This window comes from Ptychodera flava, chromosome 7 (assembly GCF_041260155.1).
Source record: "Ptychodera flava strain L36383 chromosome 7, AS_Pfla_20210202, whole genome shotgun sequence".
Classification (NCBI taxonomy): Eukaryota; Metazoa; Hemichordata; class Enteropneusta; family Ptychoderidae; genus Ptychodera; species Ptychodera flava.
Window position 1 is genome coordinate 11,470,080 of NC_091934.1, and position 22,032 is coordinate 11,492,111.

Sequence of the window (22,032 nt, forward strand, 5' to 3'; positions counted from 1 at the left end):
AAAACTTAAAAGATAGGAGAAGATGTGTAAGACACAAAATATGGGGGTTGGAGCTGTGTTGAGAAACTCCCCATTCCCATGTGACAGGTATGTGACTCTGAAAGGTCTAAATTACAATGAATACAAGAAAATTCAAATGTAATAATTACAAGAGGTTCAGAACAGGTCAGGAAAACTTAAGAGATAGGAGAAGATGTGCAAGACATATTAAAAATACTGTGGTTGGAGCTGTGTTGCTGTTGAGAAACTCTCCATTCCCATGTGACATGTGTGTCATGACTCTGAATGCTCCAAATGTCAATCAATACATCATAATTCCTATATTAATGCTCAAATTGTTTCAGAATAGGTCAACAAGAAAGAATATCGAGGGAAACATGGATAAGGGGAGAACCATTTGATTTTGGGGGGGTATGGAGGAAATGGGTATGGGAGCAAATTTTTTTTCCTGTCACAGTGACAGCAATTTTTTTTTTCTACTGTCAGAGCTGCATCAATTTTTTTTTTCAAATGGAGTAGCAATGCAAATGTTTTTTTCTTTGTTATCAAGTTTGTGATGCGTTGTATAAGGGAGCCGTCATTATTTACGGCCTGAAACTCAGAAATTTTAAGTGACACCCCCCCCCCCCCCCCGTCAACCGTGATGAATTTGAGCAACTCCCCTCTCTAACTCTGAAATTTTGACTGATCCCCCCACTTAGAAAAGTTAAATACAAATACATGTATTTGTAACATTTACAAAATACAGCAACAGTAAAGACCTTTGAAATCCTGATGTACTCTGCTAGACTATCATCAGTTATCTCATGATGGTTCAAAAAAAGTGAACCCATCAAAATGAAATTGTAAGTCACAATAAAATAAAGATATAAAAGCTCACGCAGTATCTAACCATATAGTATATTGTTTAATTTGGATGGGTATTATGACAAGGTTTTCACTAGGATATCTGACCGGGCAGAATTTGAAAGTACAGGGGAAGAACACGCGAGAGGCTTAGGGGGGAAGTGTCACAGGGGCTTTCCCCTATCTTGCATGGAAATTTTTAAGATATTGATGTGTGCAATGGTGCAGTCTGGTGCAATCTGAGAGGTGTTTTTTTTATTTTTTTAGCTACTATAGACTATAGTCTATAGAAGCTATTGGGATGGGTATCCGTCCGGCGTCCGGCGTCAGTCTGTATGTATGTATGTATGTATGTCCATTTGTGAGGCGTCCGTCCACTCAAATATCTTGAGAACCGCAGTACTTACTGATTTGATATTTCTTGTGTAGATGAAAAATATGATATTGAGAAACTAGTTTTTTTAATTTTTTGATATTGTTGAAAATAGGCAAATTAATGCCAAAAAAGGTGTTTTTGGTAAAAAAATCTTCTTCTTCATAACCGCTGGTCAGACAGCTTTGTTATTTGGTATACAGGTCCCTTGGGGTAACCCAACATAGATTTGTTCAAATTGTGATGAAATATGCAAATGTGTATTTTTAAGGAATTTTTTTGTCATTTTTGGTCAAAATTTGATTTACATTGTATGTAATTCTTGTACTGTATAAACCCAATCAATTCACCCAGAAAAAAATAATGAATATGATTTTAAGTAATTGAATTAATTAGGAAATCATCAAAGCCAAAATAATTATAGTGCGGAATTATCAGAAAGTTCAACTTTTTTGGACAGTTCATAGTGAATTGAGGATTAAAACATGTAAAGGTGACTTTCCTGAATCCCAACTTTGATATGCTCTGAACCACCATTTATGTTATCCTAAAGAAATTGCTCATAATAGTTTGTCATGATAGGGTGGTCAAATAAATAGAGATAGAGAAAGTTCTAATTTCCATTTATGGTTGACTTGGTAAGGATAAAATAAGATTACTTTTTGAGGAAAAAAATAGAGTGGTCAATTAAAAGAGTGGTCAAAGTGATAGGGTTTTTATGGTAAAGCTGGGCTGTAAGATTCCTCTGTGCTATTTATAGCAGTTATGCAATCTGTGTAAACAGTGCAATGAAAGTGTAACATGATTCCTTACAATGCTTTTGATGACCTTGAACTTCTTAAGTTTCAAACATTTGTCTCTTCAGTGTGCTTTCTCTGAGTATGTACAGTCTCAATTTATTCAACAGAACTTACTTACAATGTTAATTTGAAAGTTAAAATGTGCTTGTTTAATAGGATGAAAATACTGATAAAGATAATCAGCTCAAGATTCTTTATAACCTGACAGATATGCTGTTTTTTTATGACGTAAATCTTGATTTAAGCAAGTCTTGTTTACTTTAATTAGAATGTAATTAACTCTCCTTTATTTGCTATTATAGACTAATATAGTCTGATGAAATATGCAAATCTGTATTTTTACGGAATTTTTTCCATTTTTGGTCAGGCCATCCTGAAATGAGCTATCAAAGATATCCACCTTCTTCATCAATACATGTGTCACATACGGCGCGCCAAATGTTTCAAAAATATTGATCGATTCAGTGCAAAAATAAACATAACTGTTTTTCTCAATTGAAATAAAAATTCGGTCTCATTAGGAAGGAAATAAGTAAGAAAAGTATAATTAAAATATAAAAGACAGAAATACCATTTAATACTTCATTTTAACTTGAGAAAAAATCTTTTAAGCGTAATTAGGAAATAAACAATTTTCAACGATTTGAAAAAGTCATACATCCATACTTATCGACATACATACACGTAAAATAGTTCGCGAAAAAGGTGCAATGAGTGCTGATTTTACAAAAAGAAAAAAGAAAAATATGTTATACAGTGATACGTCCAAAAAATTCACAAGAAAATCACTAAAAATCACTACTACCCGGAAAAAATAGTACAAAAATAAAAACGTGAACCACATACAGAAAATAATTGTAAAAGAATCAGACAAAAAAAGCCATGCACACATAAAATTATTTATGTACTTCAGAAAATTAAAAAGCACTACGTCTCATAATAAACGTATTATAGATGATCAAAAATATAATATGAATCACCAGCCGCTTTGACAGTAAAGAGAAAAAATCAGAGAAAAAATTCGGCACTGATGGCTCTAGACAAAAGTGGATCTCATCTACAAAAAAATAAAATAAAATAAATAAAAACGAAAAAAATAAAAAAATGCCATGAACAGAGATACAAAAAAACCGCGTAGGCCTGTGGAAAGAAAAAATAAATGAGGACTCGCCACAGCAAAAAAAAAAAAAAAAAAAAAAAAGAAAAAAAAGAAAAAAACAAGCACTCGCCACAGAAAAAAAACAAGCCCGAAATTACAATTATTTTATTCAAAAAACTCATGGTTCACGGTTCCTTCGATTGATGAATCCCCAACAGCGGGGAATCCGATCACCACATACTCCAATGTTTGACGAAATATTAATCGAGCATTTCAGTGATAACGTGACATCTTGAAACCTAGCTCTGTTTGGCTGGGCCCTGCTCTACTTGAAACCACACTTGATGAAATGAAGTGGGCAATATCACCTAAAGAACGTCCAAGTTTACAGTGAATAGTTCCAGAGAGTCAAGTTAACTGCGCCAATTTCAGGCAGTCCACAGGTCAGATCACGAGCGAGACGTACAAACCCATGACCCTTCATAGCAACACTGCGAACATATCGATGCCTTAGGCGCGGTATGGCTGGGAGCCCACTGCAGGCCTTCCACCGAGCCGCACTGTCATCGCCGTTTGGCCTACATGATTTCTACATAGTTTTATACGTATGGTTCGATACATCGGGTTCAAATACCATGATAATAAACCACCTCGTTGTTTGCTAATTCCTCGTCTATCCTCAAAGATCACCGAAATCATGATAAAATGAATAGTTTTGAAGAAATCTGCCGCGTGTTGAGAGAACGTCCATCGCTTTCCGTGTTCGACAAGACAAGCGACGCAACTGTACAAGCCTTACCTTACGACTACGAGTATGGCGAGAGTGTCCGGCCTTCGCAACGCCAGACACTTTCACTATACTCGCAGGGCTAGACAGGCACACACACGACATGTCGATCCCCATTGCAGAAATCTTTATATCCACACAGTCCAATATATGGAGCTACGATATTTGTGCAGTAGCCTATACATAGCTCTTGGTGGCAGGGCAGGGCTGTGAGTTACCGGCGTTATACGGCCTGGCCGTATAACGCCAGTGTTATACGGCCTGGCCGTATCCAGTAACTCACAGCCCGGCCTTGCTGCGGTTCCGTAGCCCTACCACTCCCTTTGCTGGTTGTTTTGAGCTACAGTATACAGAGAAATAGCGGCTGCTTGATCAGTGTTTGTCAAGTCGGGCGCGTTCGCGTTCTACAGGTACTAGTGAAAACGTTGCCTCGAATTTAAACGGAGTGTTTCAGCCCGAGTATTTTTGCCTTTGCCACAATCCGTTTAGAGGCTAAACCCACGTGATACGTGTGTGGTTCGATACATGGCGGCCGCTGCTAGCTTTACATGGCAGGGCTGTGTACGTGTCAATTTACCGGCGTTATACGGGAGGCCGTGTCACGCCGGTAACACACAGCCCTGCCATGCAGAACTAGGCCGCAGCGTGCTGCGTGGTATGCAATTTTACTATGCATACCCTCACGGCGGCCGCTGTGTATCGAACCACACGTAACCGTGGGCTAGCGGCAAGCCATCGTTTTGTTGGGGTTTGGGCACAGATTGTCTATGGTTTGGGAGAGGCGGCCCTACACTTAACAGCGAGGGGATCGCTGGTTGCCGGCGTGTAGGCCTACTATACTAGCGACGGGACCGCCGGCCGCTGGCTTACCACCTCGAGTGTACATTGGAGCGAGGGGACCGCTGGCAGCCGACGAACCACCACGAGTGTTTTGTCCACTTTTAACCAAAACTGGTAACTGTTTAATATAGAATGGGACGTGTCGGTAACTTGGACGTCCATGAGATGATATTGAAGACTAGAAGCTGAGAGTTATTCGCTGAAATACCCCAAATATCATGTCCAACATCCGAGTGTGATGATCCCAAACCCTCTGGCATTAAACTGTAACAATCATGACGTTGACAATTATTCAACTTTCATGTTGGGTTTTTTCTGCGGGGTGTCCCACTCTGTTTTCTTTTCTCGAACGGGCCTCTTTTTTTCTACCGAGTTTTTTTTTTTTTTTTTTTTGGTAACCTCTTTTTTTTTTTTTTTTTTTTTGTAACCTCGCTTTGGTTTTTAGCTACTATAGACTATAGTCTATAGAAGCTATTGGGATGGGTATCCGTCCGGCGTCCGTCGTCAGTCTGTATGTATGTATGTATGTATGTATGTATGTATGTATGTATGTATGTATGTCCGTTTGTGAGGCGTCCGTCCACTCAAATATCTTGAGAACCGCAGTACTTACTGATTCGATATTTGTTGTGTAGATTAAAAATATGATTTTGAGAAACTATTTTTTTTAATTTTTTGATATTGTTGAAAATAGGCAATTAATGCCAAAAAGGTGTTTTTGTAAAAAATCTTCTTCTTCATAACCGCTGGTCAGACAGCTTTGTTATTTGGTATACAGGTCCCTAGGGGTAACCCAACTTAGATTTGTTCAAATTGTGATGAATATGCAAATGTGTATTTTTAAGGAATTTTTTGTCATTTTTGGTCAAAATTTGACTTGCATTGTATGTAATTCTTGTACTGTATAAACCCTATCAATTCACCCAGAAAAAAATAATTAATATGATTTTAAATAATTGAATTAATTAGGAAATCATCAAAGCCAAAATAATTTTTATGTAGAATTATCAGAAAGTTCAACCTTTTTTTGACAGTTCATAGTGAAATGCTTACCATCTTGGAGGATTAAAACATGTAAAAGGCAACTTTCCTGAATCCCAACTTTGACATATTCTGAACCGTCATTTATTGTGCCCTGTATGTTATCTAAAAGAAATTGCTCAAAATAGTCAATAGAGATAGAGATAGAGAAAGTTCTAATTTCCATTTATGGTTGACTTTGTAAGGATAAAATAAAATTACTTTTTGAGGAAAAAAATAGAGTGGTCAATTAAAAGAGTGGTCAAAGTGATAGGGTTTTTATGGTAAAGCTTGGCTGTAAGATTCCTCATGTGCTATTTATAGCAATTGTGCAATCTGTGTAAACAGTGCAATGAAAGTTACATGATTCCTTATAATGCTTTTGATGACCTTGAACTTCTTAAGTTTCAAACATTTGTCTCTTCAGTGTGCTTTCTCTGCGTATGTACAGTCTCAACTTATTCAACAGAACTCACTTACAATGTTAATGAAAGATATCCACCTTCTTCATCAATACATGTGTCACAAAAGGTTATTCTCTACATATTACACAGCAGAGCTCTGTCAACTGTTGAGTTGCTTGTTTTTTCAAAGCCGCTGGTCAGACAGCTTTAACATTTGGTTTACAAGTCCCTAGGATGACCTATTAAAGTGAGATAATTTCATACAGTCAGAAAATACTTAATTTTGTATCCATGTCTATTGTAGCTTCAGGGACTTTGGCCCTATGTTTTTCCAAGCTGACCTCGTTTTGGTTTCTTTACAGCCTCAACGCCGGCGCGATCTCGGTCGACTTTTCAATTGTGATTCTCTTTCTTTTTTTAGTCAGACCTGATGGTGGTTCGTTTTGTTATTGTAGTAGTGCAAGTACTATTGGTGGTTTGGTTTTTAATCATTTCAATATTTTTTGTGTGTGCTTGATTTTTTTTCTTTTCTCCCTTATAATCAGCATTCATTGCACCTTTATATCAAATACACGTGTATGTGTACGTCAATAAGTATGGGAGTGTGGTATTTCCAAATTTTTAAAAGTTTATCTTCTCATTACGGTTTAAAGAATATTTTACAATTAAGCATTACATAACATTCTGCCCTTTTTTGCAATAATACTTTTCTCGTTTATTTTCTTCCATAATTCCATCGAATTTTTATTTCAATCAAGAAAGACGGTTGCACGTCATCTTTATCTGTACAGGCACATTCAAATATTTAATGACACGTATTTTCAAATGAATGCTATTTTTATGAAAAGGTACATTAATAAAATGCAATGATATGGACGAAAGAACTTTTTTCTTTATTATTCATACACGTTTAAGACTTGTTTTTAGAAAGAAAATTTGACAGTTTATTTTTACTCTATGACGATAAATATTTTTGAAACATTTGGCGCGCCGTAGTCACAAAAGGTTATTCTCTGCATAACACAGCAGAGCTCTGTCAACTGTTGAGCCGCTTGTTTTTTCAAAACTGCTGGTCAGACAGTTTTAATATTTGGTTTACATCTCCCTAGGATGACCTTAGTGAGATAATTTCATACAGTCAGGAAATACTTAATTTTGTATCCATGTCTATAGTAGCTTCAGGGACAATGCCCCTATGTTTACTAAGTGAAACTGTTAGAACACCCAAAGGGGGAGAGCACGAGAGGGGGAAACCCCCTCTCGTATTGGAAATTTTGGGAAATTGATGTGTTTAATGGTGCAATCTGAGAGGAGTTTCAGGTTATTTTGCACTCGGTAAAACTGTTTGAAAATGACATTGAACACTGCAATATTTTTTTACATTTTATGCATGATCAGTGTTTGTGTCACAATATTCAACAACCAAAAAAATGACAATACAATTTGTGAAAAACAGTTCTGTTTGCCAGAGACTGAAGATAAATAAATATACAGGAACGGAAAATCTGTGACCTTCTTGTGTCATTTCTCCAGCTGCCAGCTTCTAATGAAAAGCATGAATATGGTATGTTTAACTGTCAAAATGCTCATTGAACTGAGGTAAATGAAAACATGTTTCTGTGATAATAAAGGATGAATTCACAACAGTTCAGTTTTGTCCTAGATCCTGTGAAAATTTTGAGAAATGGATGTGTGCAATGGTGCAATCTGAGATGTGTTTCAATTTACTTCGCAAAAAAAAACTGAGTAACCCCCCCCCCCTTCTTCCTCTCCACATTTTCAGTAACGCCCCCCTGAAGTTTTCAATTTTTTTAGTGACCCCCTCCCTTGTATTTCATTATATTTGTTGTTCCTCAATTTTTCATTGTCAACTTGTACATCTTCCTAATATCTTTATATTGAGAGAATAATATATTGATTTTAACACTAGCTTATTGACTCCTGTCTTGTGTTTTAAAATTTTCACAATTTACAGAAGTCAAAAAGTCCCCTTTAGATAGTGCCTATGCCATTGAGATATTGCAACAGAAATCCTGAAATATGATTTCTTGGGTCAGTAAAGGGAAGGAAAAAATTGAGTGCACTGAGGTGTAAAGTAGACCTATGTAGTGCATGCTTATATCATAAGTGCTTGGGAAAAAACATAAGAATTGCTTGTGTTAAAAACATTTGCGCCGTCTATGGCGGCGCGCCGGCAAAGAATTACATGAGAATAGGGTTTCCAAATTTTGCTAATTTCTGGTGCATTGTGACAATTTTTTTTTCACTTCTGTCTGTTATGACAATTTTTTTTTTCTCAGGCCATGACAGGATCAATTTTTTTTCTTCTATCTCACCTGGCGACAAATTTTTTTTTCTCAAAATCCTCCATACCCCCCCCAGAAATCAAATGGTGTACCCCTAAGTTACCCCTAAGTTATGGTTGTTGGGGATGTGTTGACACTGCATGCAGACTCTCCATTCCTACGTGACAGGTGTGTTACTCTGAATGCTCTAAATGCAAATCAATACAACAAATTTCCCATGTCAATGCTCAAAATGATTCAGAATATGTCACCAGGAAAGAAAATGAAGATTAACATTGATAGATAATGCCATGCTAGCGGTTGGATATGTGTTGAGAGCCTCAGTCATTCCCATGTGACAGCTGGTGTGCAACTCCAAATTTTCTAAATGTCAATGGATATCATAAAATTAATGCTCAAACAGAATATGTTACCAAGGAATAACATAAAGGAAAACATTGATAAGCAAAACCATTATTATGAATAGAGATATGTTGCGAGTCTCTTCATTCCCACATAAAATGAATGAGTATATGGTCATGGATAAGTCATAGTCGATGTGCTGCAACAGTTGTTGAGTCTCATTCCCTTCTGTTACAAGTCTATCACAAATGACTAAAAAAAAATGATACTCACTTTGTACTCATGCACTTTCTCTATTAACAAATGACGTGGTTTCAATCGGGTTCGAACTCACAACGTACGGTACCCGGTCAGTCAGTCAGTCAGTCAGTATGCAGCATTAACGAACAGTAGGCCTAATAGTTATTTGAGGGAAACGCTTGCGCAAAAGCCTGGCCTATGATGACCTTTGATCTCATATTCCGTGACTAGACGTGAGCATTCCCACATGACACATTCCATTTCCCAGCTGACAGGCTCCCTGTCGCGCGCACTACCCCTATCTGCAATGCTCCCCTGGACTTTGTGACAATTCTACTACCCCCAGCTCATCGGTTCACCGATTTCGTGATTTTGAACGCACACGCACGCGCGCTTCACTCTGGGTTACAGACAACGGTAACCTACATTCGACGACGCTTCTGGATAGCCAAGATTCGCCAGACCGTGAAAAAATTGCTAAGAAAATGCGTCACTTGTCTGAAAACGAGCGGCAAACCTTATCAAATACCGATACAAGCTCCGCTGCAATCGTATCGCGTAAACGACGCCCCTCCCTTCGCTATTACTGGAGTGGATTTCACCGGAGCGCTATTTGTTAAATCGCCTAACGGTAAGGAAACAAAAGCCTACATATGTTTGTTCACCTGTGCCGTGACTCGCGCCGTTCACCTCGAACTGGTACCTGATCTATCTACGGGATCATTTCTACTCGCCTTCCGACGATTCGCAGCAAGACGCTCGCTACCCTCGAAGATGATTTCGGACAACGCCTCTACTTATTTATCCGCCGCGGATGAAATACGGAAATTATTCTACGCGCCAGATGTGAAACGCTATTTAGCTAATCGACGCGTACAATGGTCCTTCATACCTAAACGCGCCCCTTGGTTCGGAGGTTTCTGGGAGTGCATGATCGGACTGACTAAAAACGCGATAAAGAAAGTGCTCGGTTGCGCCTTCGTTACATTCGACGAATTGAACACTATTGTTACAGAGATTGAAACCATGTTGAACGACCGACCTCTCACCTACTTGTACACGGATTCTGAAGACACGACGCCCCTATCACCGTCTCACCTTCTGCAGGGACGGCCACTTACAGGCGTGCCACACCCACTATACGACGACGACGAACTTTCGGACCCAACCTATGGAAATAGCAGCAGCTTGAACAAACGGTACGTAGGCATTGCTCAATTACAAGAACAATTCTGGCGTCGATGGATTTCAGAACATCACAAATTGAACGGCACTCCCAACAATGTAATCAAGGTCGGAGATGTTGTTCTAGTTCACAGTGACACTGAATGACGAATGCATTGGCCATTAGCCATCGTGGAGAAATTAAACTACGGAAAAGATGGAATGATACGATCTGCGGAAATCAAGACTACGACAGGACTCACTAATCGTCCTATTGTGAAACTTTATCCCCTCGAAGTGAAGGCAAACACTTCTCCAATGTTACCAAGCAGCAACAATGACACGGACACAATTCTGCCTGACCCTAGTAAAGGTCAACGACGTTCTACACGTACAGCAGCAGCCATTGCACGTTGTAGGATACAAGACCTGAACACTATGTGAACTCTATATATCGGACAATATATATTGGACACTATTTAATGGACCCTATATACTCATATATACTCACCATATGATATCTAGTCATTTTACTCAGTATTTCGATTACTTTCAATTTTTGCATTTTTCTCGAGTTTTAGTTTACGATGATTTTTCGAATTTTAGACTTGATACCTTTTCTGTCGGGCGGGAGAATGTCGAGAAACGTTATACAAAGATAGCTACTTCTTAATTCCTTGACAATGAAGACAGATTGTAATCTCTTCAGTTCCTTCCAATATCCTGTGTTTACACATAGTTTTAATTCTTTCTGACGTGACTCATCTCTAACCAATCAAAGTCAAAGACGCTTCTTACTTTCCCGCCAAAACCGGCTATATCATAGACTTGGTTCAAGTCTGTGATTTGTGAATGTTTGAGTGGAGTGAACGCAATGATTTGTATTTTGCTTTCATGTGAAACGCGCGCGTGAGTGGACGCGATGAGCAGGGTGAACGCGATGAGTGGAGTGAACGCTATACAGCGGAGTTTCACCCGGAATCACAGAAACTAACTCACTACTGCGCAGACTCAAACGTGACGCATTCAATCGCTGGGAAAACCTGGCGAGAGCTGCCAAATTCCGGATAGGTTTGTACGAAATAGGAGAGACACAAGAGAAACTATTATAAATGATTTTATTTTTTCAAAATTCACCGACTTGAACCAAGTCTAGCTATATCACAGCCTGAATTAGCCACTTTACTTTAGTATATGTTTATGTACAGCTTAGTGTATATGTATGCGTATACTCAGAGCGCATCGCTCACCACTGGAACTGGTCGTCACTTATCCACCCACTGATACATTATATTATTGTAGCAGTAGTTCATCGTAGCTGTAGTAATAAAGTTTGAAAAAATACAGTCGACGCCTCTGTCTCCATCACTTGAACTCAAAAGATCCTGCTTCGTAAACAATCCCACACAGTGACGTCCATACAACACTCCCATACTCCAGGTGGCTAGGGATTAGTGAACAATTATCATAGAACAAAAAGAGCCCAAATAGTTTTTTGTGTCACATTTATAACCACAAGGCTAGTACGCTTTACAGTACCAAAACAATATGGGTGTTCCAGTCTAGGTTTGATGTAAGATAAGCATCTTGATCACCGTATTTTATAACAGATTCTAAACATTTGCCATTCATAACATACTAAAAGTTCAAGGGGTTTCTGGATCTTGTAAACCTGGGAACATTACACTTTGTTGTATTAAACGACATGTGTCACTCCAATGGTTATCATAATATCGTAATTTTATATTCGGTTGTCAAAAACAAATTTAAAAATGAGCTCAAAGTATTTCCTAAGTCATTTGTGCACGCGGATTATATATCTTTTATAAAATAATAAGTATTTCTGTTTGACAATGACGCAGATATCTTGTTATGTAAATAAAGTCGACTCGCAAAAAGAAATTTGCAGCAAAAGTGTCTTTGGCGAACATAATATTGTGAGATGACAAGCTGAGTCTCCGGCATGAAATTAGAACCAAATTCCAGCAAGTATGCTTTAATTAGTCCCCACGGACACCGTCCGGGGGGACTTATAGGTTTGGTCATGTCCGTGCGTCCGTCCGTCCGTTCACACAGATATCTCAGAGATGCAAGAAGCGATTTCATTCAAACTTGGTACAAGGATTACTTCATATGTCATACAGATGCACGTTGATTTGTTTTGGGATACGATCCAATATGGCCGCCAGGCGGCCATTTTATTACGATTTTTTCATGTACAGAGCCATAACTCAGACATGTTTCAACCAATTTTATTCAAAGTTGGTACAAGGACATTGACCAATGTCATAGATATGCACGTCAATTTTCTTTGTGATACGATCCAATATGGCCGCCAGGCGGCCATTTTATTACGATTTTTTCATGTACAGAGCCATAACTCAGACATGTCTCAAGTGATTTTATTCAAAGTTGGTACAAAGACATTGACCAATGTCATAGATATGCAGGTCAATTTGTTTTGTGATACGATCCAATATGGCCGCCAGGCGGCCATTTTATTATGATTTTTTCATGTACAGAGCCACAACTCAGACATGTTTCAACCGATTTTATTCAACATTGCTACAAGGACATTGACCAATTTCATAGATATGCACGTCGATTTGTTTTGTGATACAATCCAATATGGCCGCTAGGCGGCCATTTTATTACAATTTTTTCATATACAGAGGCATAACTCAGGCATATCTCAACCGATTTTATTCAAAGTTGGTACAAGGACATTGACCAATGTCATAGATATGCACGTCAATTTGTTTTGTGATACGATCCAATATGGCTGCTGTGTGGTCATTTTGTTACGATTTTTTCATATACAGAGGCATAACTCAGGCATATCTCAACTGATTTTATTCAAAGTTGGTACAAGGACATTGACCTATGTCATACATATGTACGTTGATTTTTTATGTGATACGATCCAATATGGTTGCTAGGCAGCCATTTTATTACGATGTTTTCATGTACAGAGCCATAACTCAGACATATTTCCACCAGTATCATTCAAAGTTGACATTGACCTATTTCATACATATGCTCGTCAATTTGTTTCACGTCATGTAGCAGTAACATGTCAATTATTGAAGTTTCGTAAGTAGGCTGATATGTCAAGAAATATGTACTGCATCAAATTCATGAAACTTTATACAGATGTTAACCGATGTTAAGCTCACATTGCTTTAACATTGAAAAAGACATTTATCAGTGTCATTTTAATTAATTTGTAATTGCATAAGTAATGAACTTTCCTAATTAGGGTGATATAGCCACAAATTAATACAACGTCAAATGTGATGAAACTTGATACAGATGTTGATCTCATAGTGTTGTAAATACTGCATCAAACTTTATGAAGTATGGTACCAGTGATAATCTGTTAAGTGTTAGAATTGTATGCAAAAATGTTTTGCAACATCCTGTTGATTAATTCCTAGTTGACTCATTTTATGAACTTTAGGATGGTGGCCTACATTGGTTTTATGTTTTCGTCACCATGGAACTCATTCTTGGCCATTGAGCGCCATCTGTATCAAAGTATTTTTATCACAGACCTAATTAATGAAGAGGACTCTATCCTCTCTGAGGACATGTAATCAAAGTACCCATTATTAACAAGTGGGGACTGTGTCATCAACGATGACTTGTTATGTTTACATGCTAGGCGCCCAATTCCACGGAAACCAGTGGCCCTACAGCTATAGAAAATGAAGCGAGGATTATATTATGCCTAGTATGAATCTGGCTGCTGATGTGCAAAAAACATATATAGTCTACACCAATATAAGAACCTAAAACAAGGGTCACTATGAAGCATGAATTTTAAACATGGGGTAAGACCGTTGCATAGTATGGTCTGCATAATTCATGCTAATTTCAGAAATCCGAGAGTTAAACACTGGCAGCCTCGAGTCAATTTTGAATGTTTACGATGACAAGTTATATTAATCATTGTGACAAAGTGGCTTAATTCCGGTCAACAATAAAGCATCAATGTACATCTGTATAATGCCATCAACGTACAGTAAGAGTGTTTCGATTGCATGAGCGCAAAGTTCTCATTTACATGCTTTAACACTCCCTTTAACACTAATTCACTTCTATAAAACCTGCTTCAAGCCTTGTCATATTTTATTACTTTGTAATGAGGTAATCAACTCCTGTTCCATGGAGTGTGACAATGTTTTGATTTCAATGCCCATGGGTGAGTAAGAATTACGCACGCTTTACATTTATTACAGACATGAGAGTGCTTTCTGGGGATTTCAGCTTTTATATCATCAGTGCTTCAACAAAGTGAAAATGAAGTCTGTTCGAACATATATGAATCACTTTTCTAATTATCTTTATAAACATATACGAACATCGTTCATTTGTAAACAGAATCAGCGCTTTTATTGGTTCGTTAATACTTATTTCTGATCGTAGGTTTCGAACTTGATTTGCCCGGGGCCGACTCCATTTCCTTATTAGCAATATTAATTAGTATTACTAATTTCCTTTTAGCAATAGTTATTAGTAAACTTAATCTTTTGTGTTGTATTCTGAATTTAGTGTTAAGAACCGCAAGTAAATTTTTCAGTAGGAGATGATTAACTTTTGTGAATGTGAATGTGAATCTTATCATGTAAATCAATTACACAATCAACTTTTAGCTTTGAGTGGAGGCTTATAGCTTTGCGTAAATTAAAATCAGGGAAATCCCTAGGTGTCGATGGTATTTTGAATGAAATGCTAAAATATGGTGGTTCTTCCATACTTACGCCATTGTGTTCATTATTCAATGTCATCCTCAGATCAGGAACGTTTCCAAATGCTTGGAAAAAAAGCATATTTGGTCCCTGTGTTCAAATCAGGTGATACATGTGATCCGTCAAATTACAGAGGGATTTCTATAAATAGTTGCCTTGCAAAACTGTTTACCTCTGTGTTGAATAATAGGCTTATAAACTTTCTTAATAGCAATGGTATTTTTTTCGCCATGCATTTCAGTCTGGTTTCAGAGCAAAGACGAGAACTGCAGATAATCTTCTTGTTTTGCGTTCTGCTATCGATCAACATGTCTATGCGAAATTTTCTCAGCCAAGCTATAGTCCCAGTCGTAGGTACCTTTATTGTTGTTTTGTAGATTTTCAGAAAGCATTTGACAGGGTTTGGCGTACAGGTTTACTTTGGAAATTACAGAAACACGGCATTAATGGTAATTTTTATAGTTTAATTAAGTCCATGTACAATATTGTGTGAAAAGTAACAACTGCTTTACTGAAGAATTTGACTCAAATTTATGAGTTAAGCAAGGGTGTAACTTAAGTCCAACTTTGTTTAATATTTTTATAAATGATCTTCCCAGTACATTTGGTTCCAGTCAGGACTGTCCTATCAAACTTGGTAAACTCCTTATCAATTGTCTAATGTATGCTGATGATCTTTTATTGATTTCAGAATCTGAAACAGGCTTACAAAGCTGCTTAGATAAACTTCATAGTTTTTGTCGTGAATAGAAATTATCTATTAACATAAAAAGAAAACGAAAGTTATTGTGTTCAACAAAAGTTATCATCTTGTAAAAGGAGTTACACTCACTTAAAATGGAGTGACTCTTGACTTAGTGAAAGAGTACTGTTATCTTGGTTTTGTCATTACCCCAAATGGTAGATTCAAAGGTAATTTTCATTATCTTAAATTGAAGGCAATGAAAGCTCTTTTCAGCCTTCGTAAGGGCCTTCAAAATGGTTCACTTTCTGTAAAAGTTGCATTATCACTCTTTGATAGTTTAATTGTTCCTATTATGACATATGGCTGTGAAATATGGGGACATGAAATTAATGACAAGTGTAACTTTCTCAATGATGTTAGTATATCTTATTATAGATTTATCCTAGGAGTCTCTAAACGTGCACCGTCTGATGGTGTTGTTGGAGAGCTGGGTAGATATCCAATTCACTTTACGGTGATAAAGCACATGCTCAAATACTGGCATAGATTGGTTTTATCAGATGACATCTTACTGAGATCTCCGTCTACTACCTTATGAGCCGCTAACGAGGTATTTGGTCAGGGCGATAAGCCACCGCGTCAGTGATCGGCAGAACAAATTAATGAAGGGATTAGGGAGGGCAATTAACAGATATAGACTGTTTTCTTTGAAATACTATACAGAGATCTCAGATAGCTAGCGTAAAGTAATAGGCACACACTATAGACACAGGTAAGCCTTGTATAATGAAAAATAGTTTAATACAAGACATTTATTGATCATATTCATAACTTCTACACTAATAATTCCTGCCACGCCCTGTGGTGAAACTTATGAACAAACATGGCTGAGAAACATTCATAATGATACAAGGAAGTGGAGAATGCAGAGGAATAAGCTCCGAACTTACAGACTATTTAAGACAAAATTTGAATTTGAAAGTTACTTGCTAGATATAAGATCTTTTACCTATAGGAGGTGGCTGACAAAACTAAGAATTTCGGATCACAACCTACAAATAGAACTGGGTAGAAAGTCAATTCCAAAAGTTCCTGCAAATGAAAGATTCTGCAAGTATTGTAAGTCTTTAGTTGAGGATGAAATTCCCTTTGTAATAGAATGTCCAAAATACAGAGCTTATCGAGATAGTCTATTTTCATCCACAAGTTTGTATAGGCCTAATCCTAGCTTTCTTGATTTGAATGATAGAGAAAAGTTCATGACGTATATCTTTACTCACGAACACAAACTACATCTTGCCAAATTTATTTCTTGTATGTTAGTTCCTCCCCCAGCAGCAGCTTCATCCAGTGTTTGCTGAGTTTTGTAATTTTTGCCTTACCGCACTCCTTGAGTGTGTTGTTGAGCAATAGTAGGCCCTAAAGTAAAGAAAAGTATAAACAAATCAAGCATAACACCCTCTTAGCAAGCGGTAGATACACAACAGAATGACTAAAGTTGCCGGTGTTTTGAAATCCTCGTTTTAAACGCTTAAAGTTGCACTAGATGTTATCTTGGGCAAAAACGTTCGTTCGTAACGACTTGTTGCGAGCGAAAGGGGGCACGGTATCGGTACAAGGTGTCTTTTTTACATGACCCAGAGGTCATGCAATTTTTATGGTGAGCGCCATCAACGTTGAATCATAACAGCAACTTCCTAGATGCAAAATGGCGACAGAAAATGAAAGTATACTGTGTGTGAAGAACGAGGTGTTTTCCAATGTGTATAAAATCCCGCCGAGGCCCTCTAATAGGGGATATAGGTGAGTAGAATGAAGATGATCTCTTTTTAAAGCCCAAGCAAAGCTCCGTGTTGTAATCACGATGTCGTGTTGGCAGTGTACTGTTAATTTTGGGACTGCCGTGTGCTTGGTAGTTGATCACCTGTCCGATCCCGAACGTCAACGTCACGCACGCTGTAACAACTATGTCAATACAGATAGTCTTGACCACCGATTTTATAAACGGAAGAGAAAATACTAACGAGATAAAACGAATTTTTTAATATTGTTTGTATTGTTAGGAGATTGTGGAGCTCAAATTCGCCAACGTCGACTCCGTTGTGTTTGCGTTAATACACAGCGCCAGCGGAAGTAATGTATGACCAGTGCCCCTGCCCTAGGGGGTCCTACTAATTACTGCCCGTGACTGCCCGTAGCTGCCCGAGGACTGCCCGAGAACTGCCCGAGGACTGCCCGAGGAGCAAGTAGGCCAAATTTCTCCCATTTTAACACTAGGCCAATAGGTTCAGTTTATATCATGCCCAGCCAACCAAAAATATCATTGATTTGGCGTTTTCTGTAGCGGTTTTAGAACCTGAAAGACGCCGGGCTTTCATACAACGAGAAAGACGTCTCCAACTTGATTGAGAGATCATACCATTCAGTGCAAGGGGTGGTAGGCTTTCAGGCTGTACGCGCTCGGCGATGTTATTGTTCCACCTCTTGGACTGAATGGTATGATCTCACTATCAAGCTGGCGACGTCCTAAAGACCGACGTCTTCCGTGTTCCAAAACTGCCAGAGAAAACATCAGGTTAACGCCAAATCAATGATATTTTTGGTTGGCTGGGCATGATATAAACTGAACCTATTAGCCTAGTGTTAAAATGGGCGAAATTTGGCCTACTTGCTCCTCGGGCAGTCCTCGGGCAGTTCTCGGGCAGTCCTCAGGCAGCTACGGGCAGTCACGGGCAGTAATTAGTAGGACCGGCCCTAGGCTAGTGTATCGCAAACAAAAGGGGGAGGATACTGCGATGCTGGCAATTGAGATTACCCACGGTCCCACCCGCATGTACGTACGGTATGCTGGCAACGAGTTTATTATGCAAGACTGGTATCCCTGTAGAAACTCAAACGTTTCTTATTCCTAGCGTACAAGGAACATCCGACATGCAGAAAGTTCCAAGTTCACCCACTCGATATCCTGACTAGTGACTGAAGGGTGTTCTCTAGTTAAATAATAACACACGCCAGCAAGGGCAAGATCACGATTTGTTGCCCGCCCAAGGGATGGTGCTCATGACGGTAATATTGATGATGCCCGAGCCGAAGGCGAGGGTATCATCAATATTATCGTCATGAGCACCAGCCAGAGGGCAGGCAACAAATCGTGATCTTGCCCGTACTAGCTTGTGTTATTAATTTTATTACGCCAAACAATTAACAAACACTTGCTTTTGAAACTTTGCTCAGAATGCTGTCAATAGTCGAATGAGACTCGCCACAGTGAAACGTTCCAGCTTTAAATCATGTGATAATTGGGTGGTTGTGAATGGCAGTTGAAAAGCCATTACTTTGCCATACTCTTTAAAGGCGGAGCCTCCCTTTAAAATGACGCCAAGTTATGGCGGCGTTCATTGTGTAAGTGGACACCAAACAGGCAACACGCAGGCACACGCTCCAGAAAATGCAACTTTTTAGTTTTCCATGGCCGCAAAAACACAGACAGACTGCCAAGCGGTCAGCGCGAAGTTGCTGCCGAACGAACTCTGTGGTTATATTCAAAGTCAAGCGTTTGTGGTGGGGAATCAATGACCGTTGGCAATTTGAACCGACCGTCAATCAAAAGCTTGCATAAACTCTGTTTGCAGGATAAGCAAAATGTGACAAAAGGTTGAGATCAGTTTGTGTAATTAATGTTATAGAAATCAAACATCGTACTGGCAAAGCGTTTGACTGGGAGGAGAACTCCACTAATGCGAGAACCTGGGATTGAAAAGTGTGTCTTTAACTTTAAAATGGTAGAACCAAGTGCATCACCACTGGCTTACAAGCAAACTTGAGGAATTTACCAGTATCGCTAATATTTTTCCATAGGGACTTCAATTGATAATCAAAGGATGATTTTAAATGGCAGCTATGCCTCCATTTTATCTAGACCTGAAAGTGGAAAGAATGGGGTTTAGTATAAGAGGGACAGAAAAAGCAACTCTTCCTCTAGAGAGAATTTCTTTGCAGTCCAAATCAAAATCAGGTCGCCATTTTCCTGTAATATACAGCCTTCCACAGTTGTGGAAATGTTGTTATGCCAGAATATATGATACCTACTGTACATGTACAATGTACATGTACCGGTATGTGCAGGGTACTTAATGTGTACAACAGGGCTCGAAAATTTTTTTAAAAATTCACTTGCCATAGGGCAAGTGAATTTTCAATTTCACTTGTCCGGAAGAAAAATTCACTTGCCCTGAATTTCAGATGATTTAAGGAGTAAATGTGTATGGTTTTATTCATGTCATTTAAAGAAACAGTAGCTGTAACTTACTTATAAATTTGTCTCCTTATTCTGTGTATCAAAAATAATATCTAATATAAAGTATACATGCACAGTGTTTTGGCCAGCTTTTGCTAGCATGGGGACACAGTGACCCATAGTAGGTCTTAATGGGGACAAATTAAATTTTTGGGGGACATGTAATGTATTCCAATAAGACAACACCGGTACATTGTCATTGTGTGTCATCATGACCTGGTACCTTGTGTTAAATAGGCAAGTCAGGTAGGTGCACTAAGGGTAAGTATATAATAGGCCACTAGTGTTGTGTCAAATTGTGCCCATGTGAAACTTTCAGTATCATTTAGTTTACTGTTACCATGTGGTATGTGCATAAACTGCAGGGTTCCCCTCAGTCACCAAAATGATTAGCCAACTCATTAACCAAATCAAAAATCTTGTAGCCACTTTGAGCAACTTTTAAACAGTTTATGATCTCAAGTGTAGCAATAGCTTTCTCGGCATTCAGGAGTTCCTAATTTTACAAATCAAGATATTGTTCATGATAGTTTTTACATTAAAGAAATATTTGTTTAGTTTTTATTACATTAATTATCTGTGTTTTTTATGACATTGAAGGGATTGAAATACTTTTTCATTTCTAGTGGTAAACTTTTGCCACAAGAAATAATTAGGTGGCAATTCTAAAAATCAGGTAGCAATGTGAAGTGTACGTTACCACAGATACAAAATATTTCTGCAGCATTCAGTCAGTATTCACAGTATGACAACTTATCATACATATACACTACAAGCTCCTTATGTGGTTTTGTTAGCCACACAAATACAAATTTTCCATGCAGAAGAAAGCATTCGGTAGCATAGTGACAGTGTAGATACAAGTATTATGGTGTTGTGTCATAGTTGTGATCAAGCAGGCTCAATAGCATCTTCAGCATGAGTATTTTTCTTGAGACAAAAAGGGTCAGGTCAAAATCCTTTAAAACAAGACACAATATTTGATATTGCTCAATTCATTTCCCAATGTTTTAAAGAGTAATAATAGTTTTAATAATAATGATAACATTGTAGCCCAGGAACATTTTCATTTGATAGTTTGATATCATCAAGAAATGTCTGGTGATGTTCACTATTACATCATTAAACTGGAGGAATCTGCAGAAATATTAATGTGATATTTGAAATGGATATGCTTACTACAACTACTGTTGACAATTTCCCTTTGCCATAACTGTTAATAAAATTTAATTGAAAACTGACAGTCAAGCTAAATGCCATTAAATTGGAAAGCACCAAGAAATTACCTTTTATCATAAGATTGTACCTATTGGACCTTCCTAGGTGGTTTCTTTTGAACCATAATTGTGTACTTAAGGGTCTTCATTTATGACATCACATAAGATGACCCAGATTTGACCTTTCAGAAAACCTCAAGTTTTCTCCTTTCCCTTGTATTATGACTCTGTTTGTGAAAGTTTCCTTGAAATAATGGTTTTTACTATCAAACTGAGTAATTGCAGGCCAAATTTTGATTCAAGCAAAGTAGGTAAAACTTGGACTAAAAATAACGACCGGTACGCGGGACACAGATCACGGAGGCAAAGCCAAGGGTCAGTGTATTCATGGTCGCCCACGATGTATTGTAGCACGGTCCGTTCATGAGAGACTGAGAGGGACCGTTATTGCAGTATTGAACAGCAACATTGTTTGATTCACGTACCAGGGAATTGTAACTTTGTAGAAAGGAGAGTAAAGTGTTTCAATACATTGTAACTTTGTAGGAAGGAGGGTAAATTGTTTCAACACGTTACAACATTTTATTGTATTAAAGCTGTAGTTTTCTGTTGAGGAGGCATCGTGCTGACATGATTTCATGAGAAGAAAAAAACATAAGAGCCTGCAAAAACGTCAATATTTTGCCATTTTGTAGCCAAGCAGAACAGAGCCATTTTATTGCCGGCCATATCGAAAGCGGTACACTCAATGAACCAGAGAGTGGCAGCGCGTACGTACAGTGGCCCCATTGAAATTCACTTGTCCGTCGGGCTGGGAGAATGTTGTTTTCACTTGCCCGGACTCAAAATTCACTTGTCACG

At 38.2% G+C, this 22,032-nt stretch overlaps 1 protein-coding gene across 4 annotated transcripts in view; it reads left to right on the forward strand.

The window, feature by feature from the left end:
- The window catches only part of LOC139136792 (NECAP-like protein CG9132), a 101,487-nt gene that overhangs the window by 20,712 nt on the left and 58,743 nt on the right, over window positions 1-22,032 (forward strand). Inside the window, exon 1 of one of the 4 annotated variants that reach the window (XM_070704629.1) lies at window positions 17,360-17,460. The exons of the other annotated variants lie outside the window; for them this stretch is intronic. Coding sequence (XP_070560730.1) covers window positions 17,366-17,460 — 95 coding nt within the window. The 5' untranslated portion in view covers window positions 17,360-17,365. Of the gene's footprint in view, window positions 1-17,359; window positions 17,461-22,032 lie in introns of those variants that run through there. 4 annotated transcript variants of the gene reach the window in all.